Consider the following 11,541-nt stretch of genomic DNA (forward strand, 5'->3'; position numbering starts at 1 on the left):
TCTCTCTCTGTCTCTCTCTCTGTCTCTCTCTCTCTCTCTCTCTGTCTCTCTCTCTGTCTCTCTCTCTCTCTCTGTCTCTCTCTCTGTCTCTCTCTCTCTGTCTCTCTCTCTCTCTCTCTCTCTCTGTCTCTCTCTCTCTGTCTCTCTCTGTCTCTCTCTCTCTCTCTCTCTCTCTCTCTCTCTCTTCCTTCTCCTCCTCCCCCTCCTCCTTCCTTCTTTCCCTTCTTGAGACAGGGTCTCTCTTATCTAGCGGGCCTGAATTTTCTGTCAGCTAGTCTGGCCTCAACCACGCCCAGCCCCAGCCTGCTTTCGTTTATAGCCCTGGACCAGTTTCCCAAGGCTGGCACAACCCAGAATGGGCTGGGCTCTCCCATATAAGTCACTTACCAAGAAAATGTACCACAGGCTTGCCCACAGGTTAATCTGAGTTGGGACTTTTTTTCAGATAAGGTTCCCTCTGTACAAATGACTCTAGCTATGCCAAGCTGACATTAAAAACAGGCAGCACAGTTTCCATTAAATCATCTTTTCAAGTTTAGAGAGGGTTTTTTCTTTCTTTGTTTTGAGACAAGGTCTCATGTAGCCCCAGTTGACATCTGATTCAGTATGTAGCCAAGGGTGACCTTGAACTTCTCATCCTTCTGCATCATAAATGATAGGATAATGAAAGGATGCCATTATGCCTGTTTCCTTGGTAATATTGGCGATGATCCAAACCAGGGCTTCTTGCATGCTAGGCGAGAACTCTGCCAACAGAGCTACAGCCTAACCTTCAAATTTAATGTTTGAGATTACTAATGCAGCAATTGGCATTCATATTTAATTACCATTTAAAACATACCTAAGGCATGCATGTAAGTATAAATTTCATATGCTAAATTTGTACATCACTTACCTGTTTGCTTATAAACTGCTAATTCTCTTACTGTTTCCACAAACTGCCAAAACTTTTCATTACTTTCTTCTGCCATAAATTCACTGTTAAAAAATAAAAGAAAAATTAGTTTAGCTAGTATAAACTACACTGTAGAACAAAATAATATTTTATTACAAAACCTCCAAAGCTTTTCCTTATCATTATTGACAACTTAGAAATGTGTAATTTGTTTTTCTGTCTACATGAAATACCACTAAGGTAACAAAAATAAGAACATTAAAGGTAAACAGTAAATGAAGAAATCATCTACTGTTCACCAGCAAAACTGGTACTATAAATACTATACAAAAGTCATATATAGGACCCTATTGCTGAAGATACCAAATACTTTGATCACAAGACATGGAGAGATCAGACTGCAGGCTATTTGGGGAGAAGACTCGTCAAGTCTTAACCATAGGTGATCTCTGCACATAGACTGTGTCGTTAACACCTCTCTTCAAGTCCAGGGGACGCTGTAACACAGGGCAGAGGAGCACTGCTGTGAAACTGACTTCTGGACACAAGACCCCTGACCTCATGAGCTCACAGCAGCTGTGGCTGTCTGCGTAAAACCTGTTCAACATCAAGGGCAGGGCTCCTGGTATGCTGCCACGTGGCAACATATAGATGAAGAGAAATGGGTTAATTTGAGACAAAAGAGCTAGCTAGCAAGAAGCTGAAGCCATAGGCCATACAGTTTGTAATTAATATATGCCTCTGAGTGATTATTTTAAAGCGGCTGTGGGATCTGGATGGGAGAAATTCATTTCCACCTTGGGGCCAGGCAGGACCAGAGAATCTTCTGGCTACACTGATGCCCAATGTGGACCACAAGATTGTTCAAATTTTAAAAAAGTCTTATAATAAAAAACCCTGAGCCAGATACTGGGGTGAAAGTTCAAAGATCAGACAGGCAGAACAAGCCACAGCCACCACCTCTTACCACACCAGCTCATCAGCCTGAATAAGCTTCCTCAGCTTAAAAGCCTCTAGCCGAAAGGGACACTTCTGCTGAAAAGCCTTAGTTCCTGTCCTCACGCCTTATACAACTTTCTCTGCCCAGCCTTCACCTCCTGGGATTAAAGGCGTGTGTGCTTGCTAGTACTGGGATTAAAGGCGTGTCCCACCACTACCTGGCTCTGTTTCTTTCATAGACTGAGTCAATCTCATGTAGTGCAGGGTGGCTTTGAACTCACAGAGATCCAGATGGATCTCTGCCTCCCGAGTGCTAGGATTAAAGGTGTGTGCCACCACTGCCTGGCATCTGTATTTAATCTAGTGGCTTGTTCTGTCCTCTGATCTTCAGGCAAAGTTTATTAGGGTACACAATGTATCACCACAGGTAGGAGACACTGTGGATAAGAAGAAGCTATAATAATTTAGTCAATAAAAATTGTTGCATAGCATCAAATAACTAGAATGTAACATAAGGTGATGAGGTTTCGTTTTAGAATCGCTGCATGTTGTTTTGTAAATACATAAAATAGTTACAAAACGTTGTGCCCAATAGAAAAAAAAATGAGACAAAGTCTCCCTTTTGTAGCCTCAGGCTGGCCCCAAACTCATGAATTTATGATCCTCCTGCTCCTCAGGGATGGCAAAGGCTTGCTACCATGAGCCACAAGAGGCAGCATTTCCACTTCTGTTTGCCGGAATATGAATGGACAAAATCTACTATCTACGTGTGCTTTCTGCACGGGAACTACACAGAATGAGTAACAAATCCCCTTAGACGAGATGGGGGGGGGGGCGGGCAGTGGGAGTATCGCCGAAAAGCTGCCTCCCCACCATAAAAACTTGGGGACGAGACACGACAAAAAGGTAACTAGAAAACTGGGTGCTTCAAACACGATCTGCTGACCAGAACTGACATCGAGCGTTTGCATTTAACGCCACATTCCGCCTTCCAGATCCGCAAGACCCGCAGGGACACGAACTGGGACGGGGAAGTTTTAAAGATCCTAATCGCGCGCGCGGGGGTGGAGGGTGGGGCGAGCGAGTGGCAGAGATGCGTCAAGTGACTGTCCGGAGCAGCGAAGCAGTGATGCTCCGGGTGAAGGGGACACCGAGGGAGCCAGAAGCCACCGGATCAGAGACGCCCAGGGATGCCCGACCTGCGGGGACCCCGTGGGAGGCGCCGGGCGGGGGCTGTGCAGACGCGGGAGTCCCGGAGTCCGGCAGATCCAAGGGGGCGCTGGGGTAGGAGGGGACGGCGCATCCGAGCGGCGTGGGGCCTGGGCGGACCGCGGTGCGAGCGGACGCGGGGCTGTGCAGCTCGGGCCGGAGGGGCAGCCGCCAGGGTTCCTCCACCCGCCGCCACGCCCCGGCCTCGGCGCTCCGCTGGGCCCAGGCCCCGGGGCACCCACCTGGCCTCCAGCAGCAGCGGGGTCTCGGGCCACTTGGCAGCCAAGTGTGCCGTCACCGCCTTGGACGCGGCCGCCGACGGGGCGCCGAGGAGGGCGAGCCACAGCGCGACCGAGCGCAGGAGCAGCGGCCGCGGCGCCTTCGCGGCCCCGGCCCGCGCCATGGCCCGCCGAGGGGAGCGCGAGCCGCCACGCCACAGTGCGCGGCTCCCGGTGCGCCGCCGCCCACTTCCGGTGGGGGGAGCTGCAGGCCGTTACTCGGCCGGCCGGGGTCGTGCGCATGCGTGGCCGCAGAGGTCCAGGGGGGCTCGGGGCGGGGAGCCCGCGCGGGCCGACGCCGCGGCTCCGGAGCGTCCGCCGCGGGGCCTCCGGGGTCCTGGGATCGAAGGCCTGGGACCCCGGGTGCGCAGCCCGCGCTCCCATTACCAGTCTGAGACCAGCCGGAGCTGCCCCAAACCAGCTAGTCCAGGACCCCTGCGCTGAGGCTCCACCTTGCAAGGACGGAGGAGCCGAGGGCGAAGTTCCCCGTTAGAATCACCGGGCGGTGTGGGGAGCTGGGGCCAGGCCTCAAAAGCGACTTCTAAAGCCGCAGGCTCCGGTGCAGTGTTGGGGGAGCTGTGGTCACCGGCGGCTGTCAGGCTTGCGCTGCTCCCCGGCTGGACCTCGCCGCACGCTTAGGATCCAGTGCTCCCCTGTCAAGTTCCCATCCGCAGGAGCCACGCTCGCTGGCTTTTGGAGTTGGGTGCAGAAGTGGGTTCCTTGCTCTCAGCCGCTTGGAAGGCCCAGGTGATTCCTGTGCACTTACAAGATGGAGCGGTGCTGCCTCAAAAGATGACAGCTGATCGGAAGAACACCGGGAAACGATAGGGGTGACATGTAAGAGAGAGGAGGGAAAAACCGTTCAGGGGAGCACAGAGCCCGTGCCCTCCGTCCGTGTACACCTGTGTGGGTATACTCCCCCTGTTCCAGATGCCAACACCACACACACACACACACACACACACACACACACACACACACACACACGGGTGTGTGTGTCTGTGGCAGAGACAGACAGGCAGGCAGACAGAGAGCACTCCATTTCCCCTCGTGTGTCTAGTTTTCCTTAGAAGGCCGTGTTCTGAAAGATGCCCAGATAAGTCTCACTTCCAAAATGATGTCTTCACTTACGGATTTTTCTTCCTGTGACCTCTTCACTCTTCAGACTCCCCAGATCTCTCCAGCTGTTGCATTTTCATCGTTGGATTTTCACTTTAGGGTCTGAACACAGTGTTTGTTTGTTTCCCTACTGCAGATAGTATTTTTCTGCGAGAATTCACACCTCACTCATTGCTGGCACAATATTATGTTGAGGATCAGTCAGCACTGAAAAGGCCTCTGTAGGTCCTTCTGTAGGTCCTTGGTAGTCCTGGGTAGGTAGACAGAGAGTCAAGGCCAGTGAACTACATTTCCACCCATCGAACCTGAGAAAAGGTATATTATGAAACTTTTGCGTGTATTTGCTTTAAGTCTTCATTGTTGGCTGAAACTGTGGGATAGAAGGAAATGAAATGTTGACATGAAGAGTCTTAAATGCCAGCACATCTCATACAGTGTCAACCTTGACTCAAAAAACCGACCTGCTATGTAAGTCACATGCACTATATCACTAAAGGGCACTAATGAAACTCCTTAGCACACATTCCTGTTGAATTCAAAGTAGTGGACAGGCTACACCATTCTTTTGGAGAAAATGGAATTCACTTACTATTGACCATTTATATAATTACACATCTTATCTCTTAGGGTATTTTCCCAGCAGTTTAAGTGACTTTAGGACATTTCCTCACAGCGGTCATCTCCAGGCTTATTTCTGCAGATAAGAGGGTGATACTGGGTGACCTTCAAGTTTCCTTCTCTATGTAATTACCCTGTGCAGGTAGAAAAAAAAAAAAAACAACGAAGCATTTTAAGTCGGTAAAATAGCCAAGGATTCTAAAATCAGTAAATTATAAAGTTTGATCAATAAGTTTTAAGAATCAATAACCCCTTGGTACAGGTTGGCCATGAACTATACACACTTCAGAGACATAATTACACTTTAGCATTTTCTTTTTTTAGGAAAATGCAATTCAGTTAGTCACTTCAGGGTACTGTGAATGAAAAATTCATGATAGCAGTTTTCATTATATGTGGAAGAAGTGATTAATGAGTTCTTTATAATAAGAAACGTGTTTCATGGAATAAATCATCTTGAATTCCTCTTAAGGTGCAGAGTGGGCTACATGCATTTAGTGATTATAATGTGCTGTGTGAGAATAAAGTTAGATAATAAGAATCTTAATCTTCTGAGCCTAAATGAAGTCTCAAAGTTTAAATGAAGTTTTAAAATGCCCTGTTTTGTTTTTTAGATATCCTTTGTTGTAAAGTAGACCCTATTCTCATGTTTTAATTGGAATATTTTAAATATACAAAAGCATTCTTACATTTTATTCCAGTTGGGAAGGATTCATAAACTTAAAGAATTTGTCATATCTCCTCTCTAGGCAAGATTATGTCAAAATCATAAGCACATGAATAATGGTTTAGAGTTTTTAATTTAAGGATCAGCAAGTCCAATTTTATAACTTTTCACATTTTATTTAAAATAAGTTACAAATGTCTAACCCCAGATTTTATTTGTTTGTTTTTGAATCCCAGGTAATGAAGCCAGAGCTTTGTGCATACTAAGCGGGTGTTATACTATTGAGCTACCCACGCTCTAACTGGTCCTTTCTGATGGCATGTGTGCAGGCTCACACATGTGGTTCATTATAGTGGCTTTAAGACAGCAAGTAGTGGCTATGAACTATAGTCATTTTTAGATTAGTCATTTTGTTGATATGAGAACCTGAAACTTGGTATTAAACAACTACTTTCTATGCTTATACACATGGCTAGTGAGGTCAAAGTATTCATTATTGGTGGCAAAATACATGTAAGATAATTGATCTTTTTAACCATTTTTGATTTTTATAGTAGATAGTGTTAAGTACATTCACACTGTTTTGCAACTGATCTCAAGAATTTCTCATCTTGCAACTTTCAGAATTCTTCTCCCAACCTCTCATTCTACTTTTTGCTTCTATTAATTTGACACGTCTAGATAATCACAAGAATAAAATCATGCAATATTTTATGACTGGTTTATTTTAGCATAATTCCCTAAAGCTTTCTCCATGCTCTAACATGTTTCAGAATTCCCTTCATTTTTAGAGCTGGCCAATATTCTGCTATCATATCATGACATTTTGTTGATTCATCCTTCCATGGAAGCTTGAGTTTCTTCCACATTTCAGTACTTGTCAATACCCTGGTATGAATTTGAGTATAGAAATGTCTCTTCAGGGTTCTGCTTTCAATTGTATTGGATCTCCACTTGGAATTGGAATTGCTGGATCATAGGAAATTCTACTTTTAGATTTTTGAGGAATTGCCATACTGTTTTCTTTATTGTACCGTTTCACATTCTCACCAAAAGGGAGTGAGTGTACAAGGGTTCCAATTTTTCTGTATTCTCACCAAAAGTGAGGTGATATCTCATTGTGGCTTTAATTTTAATCTCCCAAATGATCAAGTTGTTTTGAAACATAACTTTTGAATTAACTTCAGAGTTAATTTCTGAATCGAAGACAATACTTTCCACAATGATGTAAGTACAAGACAGCGACCTTTGTCTCTCTTCACTTGTCATCTCTGAAGACACTACTTAGAAGACTGACTTTGGTTGACACTCATGGCCCTTCCTAAAGAGTGGAGTCAATGGAGGGTTGGTGATATAGCTCACTGTTGGAGAGCTCTCGTCCAGCCAACACGAGGCCCTGAACTAAATCCTAGTGATGAAAAGTAAAATTAACTTCACAGTTGGCCAGATAGGTTTTCCTGATAATATGTAGAGACTAGCTTTAGCTAGTAAGATATTCTTTCTCTCGTCCTCATCAAACTAGAAACAAGTTTTTATGGCAGTTCAGAGTGATACAGTTTTTTATTTATTTTATTTTATTTTACAATACCATTCAGTTCTACATATCAGCCACGAGTTCCCCTATTCTCCCCCCTCCCACTCCCTCCCCTTCCCCCCAGCCCACCCCCCATTCCCACCTCCTCCAGGGCAAATCCTCCCCCGAGGACTGTGATCAACCTGGCAGACTCAGTCCAGGCAGGTCCAGTCCCTTCCTCCCAGACTGAGCCAAGTGTCCCTGCATAAGCCCCAGGTTTCAAACAGCCAACTCATGCAATGAGCACAGGACCCGGTCCCACTGCCTAGTTGCCTCCCAAACTGATCAAGCCAATCAACTGTCTCACCTATTCAGAGGGCCTGATCCAGCTGGGGGCCCCTCAGCCTTTGGTTCATAGTTCATGTGTTTCCATTCATTTGGCTATTTTTTTCAATAATTGAGTAAAACCGAAATTTATTATAAGCCACAGTGATACAGGTTTTTTGTTGTCCATGTTTAAGGCATGGTTTTGACCTCATTATCATAGCTGGTGGTCATATCTCCAGGCATCATTAATATGTTCTTGGATGAAGAAGGATCAAAACCAAAGATAAAATCTGGATGACTAACTGAGCTGACTCTATTTAATACAATTTACCACAGAAGGCCTGCTAACAACATCTGTTTATTTACTAGTTCCATGCTCTGTGACAACTTCTCTCCTGATAAATCTCAGGAAACAGAATTTTATAGCTAGGACATTTTCTCTCTTCCTTGGCAAGTTTGGATTGTGTGAGGTATAGGCTCATGGCAAAACTCATGTATACCTTCTTTAAGTATCTCTTTTTGAAGAAATAGTCTGGAAAGAAGGCATGGATTGAGATGCTAGAAGACGCCGGGCGGTGGTGGCGCACGCCTTTAATCCCAGCACTCGGGAGGCAGAGCCAGGCAGATCTCTATGAGTTCGAGGCCAGCCTGGTCTACAGAGTGAGTTCCAGGAAAGGCGCAAAACTACACTGAGAAACCCTGTCTCAAAAAACCAACCCCCCCAAAAAAAATCCGAGAGAGAGAGAGAGAGAGAGAGAGAGAGAGAGAGAGAGAGAGAGAGAGAGAGAGAGATTGATTGATTCTAGAAGACAAAAGACAATTTGGAAGGCAATATCAATAAAGGCATTGTCTGCTACAAGTAAATACCTTCTAGCTTAAAATAAGTACTGTATTATGAGTTTAATTGGTTGGAGAAAGTCAATGCTAATTGCTTGAAGGTCAACTTGCAGTTAAGAGGGGCCTTTTATTTCAAGTAGTACTATAATCCCAAAGAAGAAAATATCAACATTTATTATTGAATTATTATCTTGGCTCTGTTGCATTTGCAGCTGGATGTGCTAAAAATCATGTCTAAAATTAAGTTATACCAAGTATTCTGAGACAAGAAATTCACACCAGTTATGTCACTTTTTAAGTCTCCTGACCCAGCAGTTGATGTGAATAAGATTAAATAACGTGTTCCATTTCAAAGGCTAAAATTCCATTCTTCTTGGCAAGTTAAAGGAATATCAGCCAAGTTCGTTCTTCTTGTTTGTCTTCTAATCTTCTCATTTCAGCTGTAGAACGAAGGGACAGGACATGACTAAATAGCGGAGCGTGGAGGCAATTTGAGCGCTGCATCCAAAGGGGAGCTTGTGCCTTGCATGCTGTCCATTGGTGATATTAGAAGCAGTGCAGGAATGGGGAGAAGGTGAGAAGCTTTACAATGTCCGCTGACTCCATTAACCTGTTCACTTATTTTCGTTGTCTCCATTTCCCTGGGAGACCCAGTGCCCAGTGTTTGTTGTTATTCTCACTTGCTTTTTTTCTTTCACTTGTTTTCTCTTTTTCTGTCAGTCTGGTGCCATCCATTTTTAATTCAGTGTGAAGGAGTTTTAGACACGAAGCTAGAGCTGCAGAGCACTATTTGAAAGACTGTGTGGTCTGCTCAAAGGCCAAGCCTTCCTCCCAGTTGCAGCTGTACTGAGAAGGCTGGGACTTGAGCACCTCCTAAGAGAGTGCAGGTTGTTGTTCTACGATCTGGTTTTCTACACGCTTCTCCCTATGGCCCAGGCTTGTCTTCACACTATACCTCTAACTGCAGCGGTCTGCTCCCTCCTCCAAGGCTGCCTCACCTCAGCCTAACATGGCCTCTTCATCTCATACCTCAGAGAATTTTCATCTCGAATCATATGGCGTCTAGAATATCTCATATGGCGTCTAGAATATCTCAGATGGAACCCTCTAAAGAGAGTAGACCGGCACGTCCCAGGAGCCTCTATCTCAGAGAGACCAGGCAGTGGGTGCACGCTGTAGTTTCACCATGTTGTTGTGAGAAAACTCTGACCGAAAGCAGCTTACCGAAGGAAAGGTTTACTTCCGCTCTCACTTCCGGGTGAGGAAACTCAGGGTATGATCTCAGACAGGAGCTTGGAGCAGAAACTGAAGGGACGCTGACAGTTTTAACCAACAGCATCTGTAAACGTGATAGGGTAGAAAGGGTGGCGCTGTCGCAAAAATAATTGTCTAGAGAATGAATGTCCTGAAATTTTGCTAACAAATTCAGGCATTGGGAACTTAAGAATTTTAGTGCATTTCAAGATCGTATTAACATACATGACAGTAATGAAGATAAAACTGCCAATGTGATCATTTTATGGAGACTTAAAAATCCATCTGTAAAAATAAAAACTGATGTAATTGTACAGATTTAGATGAACTTCTTACTGGTTTAAAATTCATAGTACTACACCACAATATTACATTCAATAAAATAATAATTATTAAATGCCTTGTGCATATGTAGGTTATGGCAGCAATGATATTTGAAAATATACAATTATAATTTATTGTCATGTTTTGTTATCTATCATAATTTCTAGTGGTTATATTGTATATTACAGACATTCATGAGTTTCATAGTTAACTAATAGGTAGGTGCTGTCTAAATTTGTCTCTAAGTTTCCTATCAAACCTTAATGTTCATGTAGCAGAGTTTTCTGGTCATAAATTCCCCAAACTGGTAGGAACATTGGTGTGGACTTGGTAATAAATCCTGCTGAGAATTATAAGCCATATCCTTACCTGAAATTTATGTTTGAAGTCACTGTAATTTGAAATGTCAGAATCATGTCTGCCATTGATTTCGGAGCTATCTCTTGCCTCCCCATTTCTCTGCTGTGCTGTCTGGATTTATATTGAAGCATTTGGCTTCTGCTTTATCTCCAATTCAGCCAGGCTCCGGGAGTTGAACAGTAAAACCAGCTGGCACGGGGTCCAGCCCGCTTCAGCACATTGATGCTGTGACACCACAATGTTTCTCCGTCTTACTGAACTGCCTCACACAGGCACTAAACACGAGTGGTGACAAAAGAGAGCGGGCAGTTATCATCCCAGAGTGGATGCACAGTCGCCCGTTTGAAGAGAAAATGTCCAGCAACGAGGTGGTACATTATCATAGTGACAAAAACCAAATCAGTAGATCCCAACTGTCAATAAGAAGTAAGAATGACTGCGGCTTTCTGCTGGTGGTTTATGATGAAGGGGTTAGACAGAACACTCTGGGCTCTAAACATAATTAAAACAGAACTCACTATTATGGAGATGCTTAGGAAAGACCCCAAACAGCTGCCCACTCCTGATATGAAGAATAGCTAGATAATCATTTAAGATTTAATTGACTTCTTATTGAAGAAGATATATAGAGAAAAACTCCTACCTTCTGTTTATATGTTCCAATGAGTTTTTCATACCCCTGATATCATGTGACCTTTTCCAAGATCAAAAAATGGCATGTCACTACTACCCTTGTCTATGAACACACCTCACTCTGCATATCTAACCACTAACCTGAGTTCTCACATAATAAATTTTCTTTTTCTTTTTTTTTTGAGCCACAATTCTGTGCTATTTTTAAAGTGGTTTAAAGTGGGGGGTATGTTATATTACCAAGCACACCTGATAGATCATTCTATGAAGAATAAACTGATATCCATAATTCAGGTAAGAAAAGGTGGAAATGGTTCAGGTGAGAGGGTAAGAAGTCAGCAAAGCAGAGTTAAGGCTGAAAATGAAGGAACAAATGTGCAGGTCTGTGAATAAAGCACCAGGGGTTCAAGTTGACATGACTGGGCATGTGGCCCCTCACCAAGAGTCCGGAACAGGATTTAGGGGGTGGGGTGAGTTCAGTGTTGGATGTATTGAGTTTCAGAGGTGATGCTGCAATGAGGTAGACGAAGTTCAAGGTATTAGGAAGTCAGAGTGGCAAATCTTTGTT

The 11,541-nt window shown here is 44.3% G+C and overlaps 1 protein-coding gene and 1 long non-coding RNA gene across 3 annotated transcripts in view; one reads left to right on the plus strand and one right to left on the minus strand.

Annotated features, from left to right (window-relative positions):
• The window catches only part of Uggt2 (UDP-glucose glycoprotein glucosyltransferase 2), a 126,960-nt gene extending 123,463 nt beyond the window's left edge, over positions 1 to 3,497 (minus strand). The window contains exons 1-2 of one of the 2 annotated variants that reach the window (XR_013042611.1): positions 3,286 to 3,494; positions 896 to 978 (exon numbers count right to left, since the gene is read on the minus strand). Coding sequence is in view for 1 of the 2 variants with exons in the window: in XM_076545563.1 (XP_076401678.1) it covers positions 896 to 978; positions 3,286 to 3,446 (244 nt within the window). In the remaining variant the exon portion in view is untranslated. Of the gene's footprint in view, positions 1 to 895; positions 979 to 3,285 lie in introns of both variants that reach the window. The other variant, XM_076545563.1, reaches the window with a different exon arrangement.
• A 2,557-nt stretch (positions 3,498 to 6,054) lies between these two features.
• LOC121832425 (uncharacterized) lies at positions 6,055 to 11,162 on the plus strand. Its single transcript, XR_013042612.1, has 3 exons — positions 6,055 to 8,225; positions 8,843 to 8,976; positions 9,123 to 11,162. It is a non-coding gene; the product is annotated as an uncharacterized LOC121832425 (long non-coding RNA).
• The last annotated feature ends 379 nt before the right edge of the window (positions 11,163 to 11,541 follow it).

The sequence above is a fragment of the Peromyscus maniculatus genome, chromosome 9, assembly GCF_049852395.1.
Source record: "Peromyscus maniculatus bairdii isolate BWxNUB_F1_BW_parent chromosome 9, HU_Pman_BW_mat_3.1, whole genome shotgun sequence".
Classification (NCBI taxonomy): domain Eukaryota; kingdom Metazoa; phylum Chordata; class Mammalia; order Rodentia; family Cricetidae; genus Peromyscus; species Peromyscus maniculatus.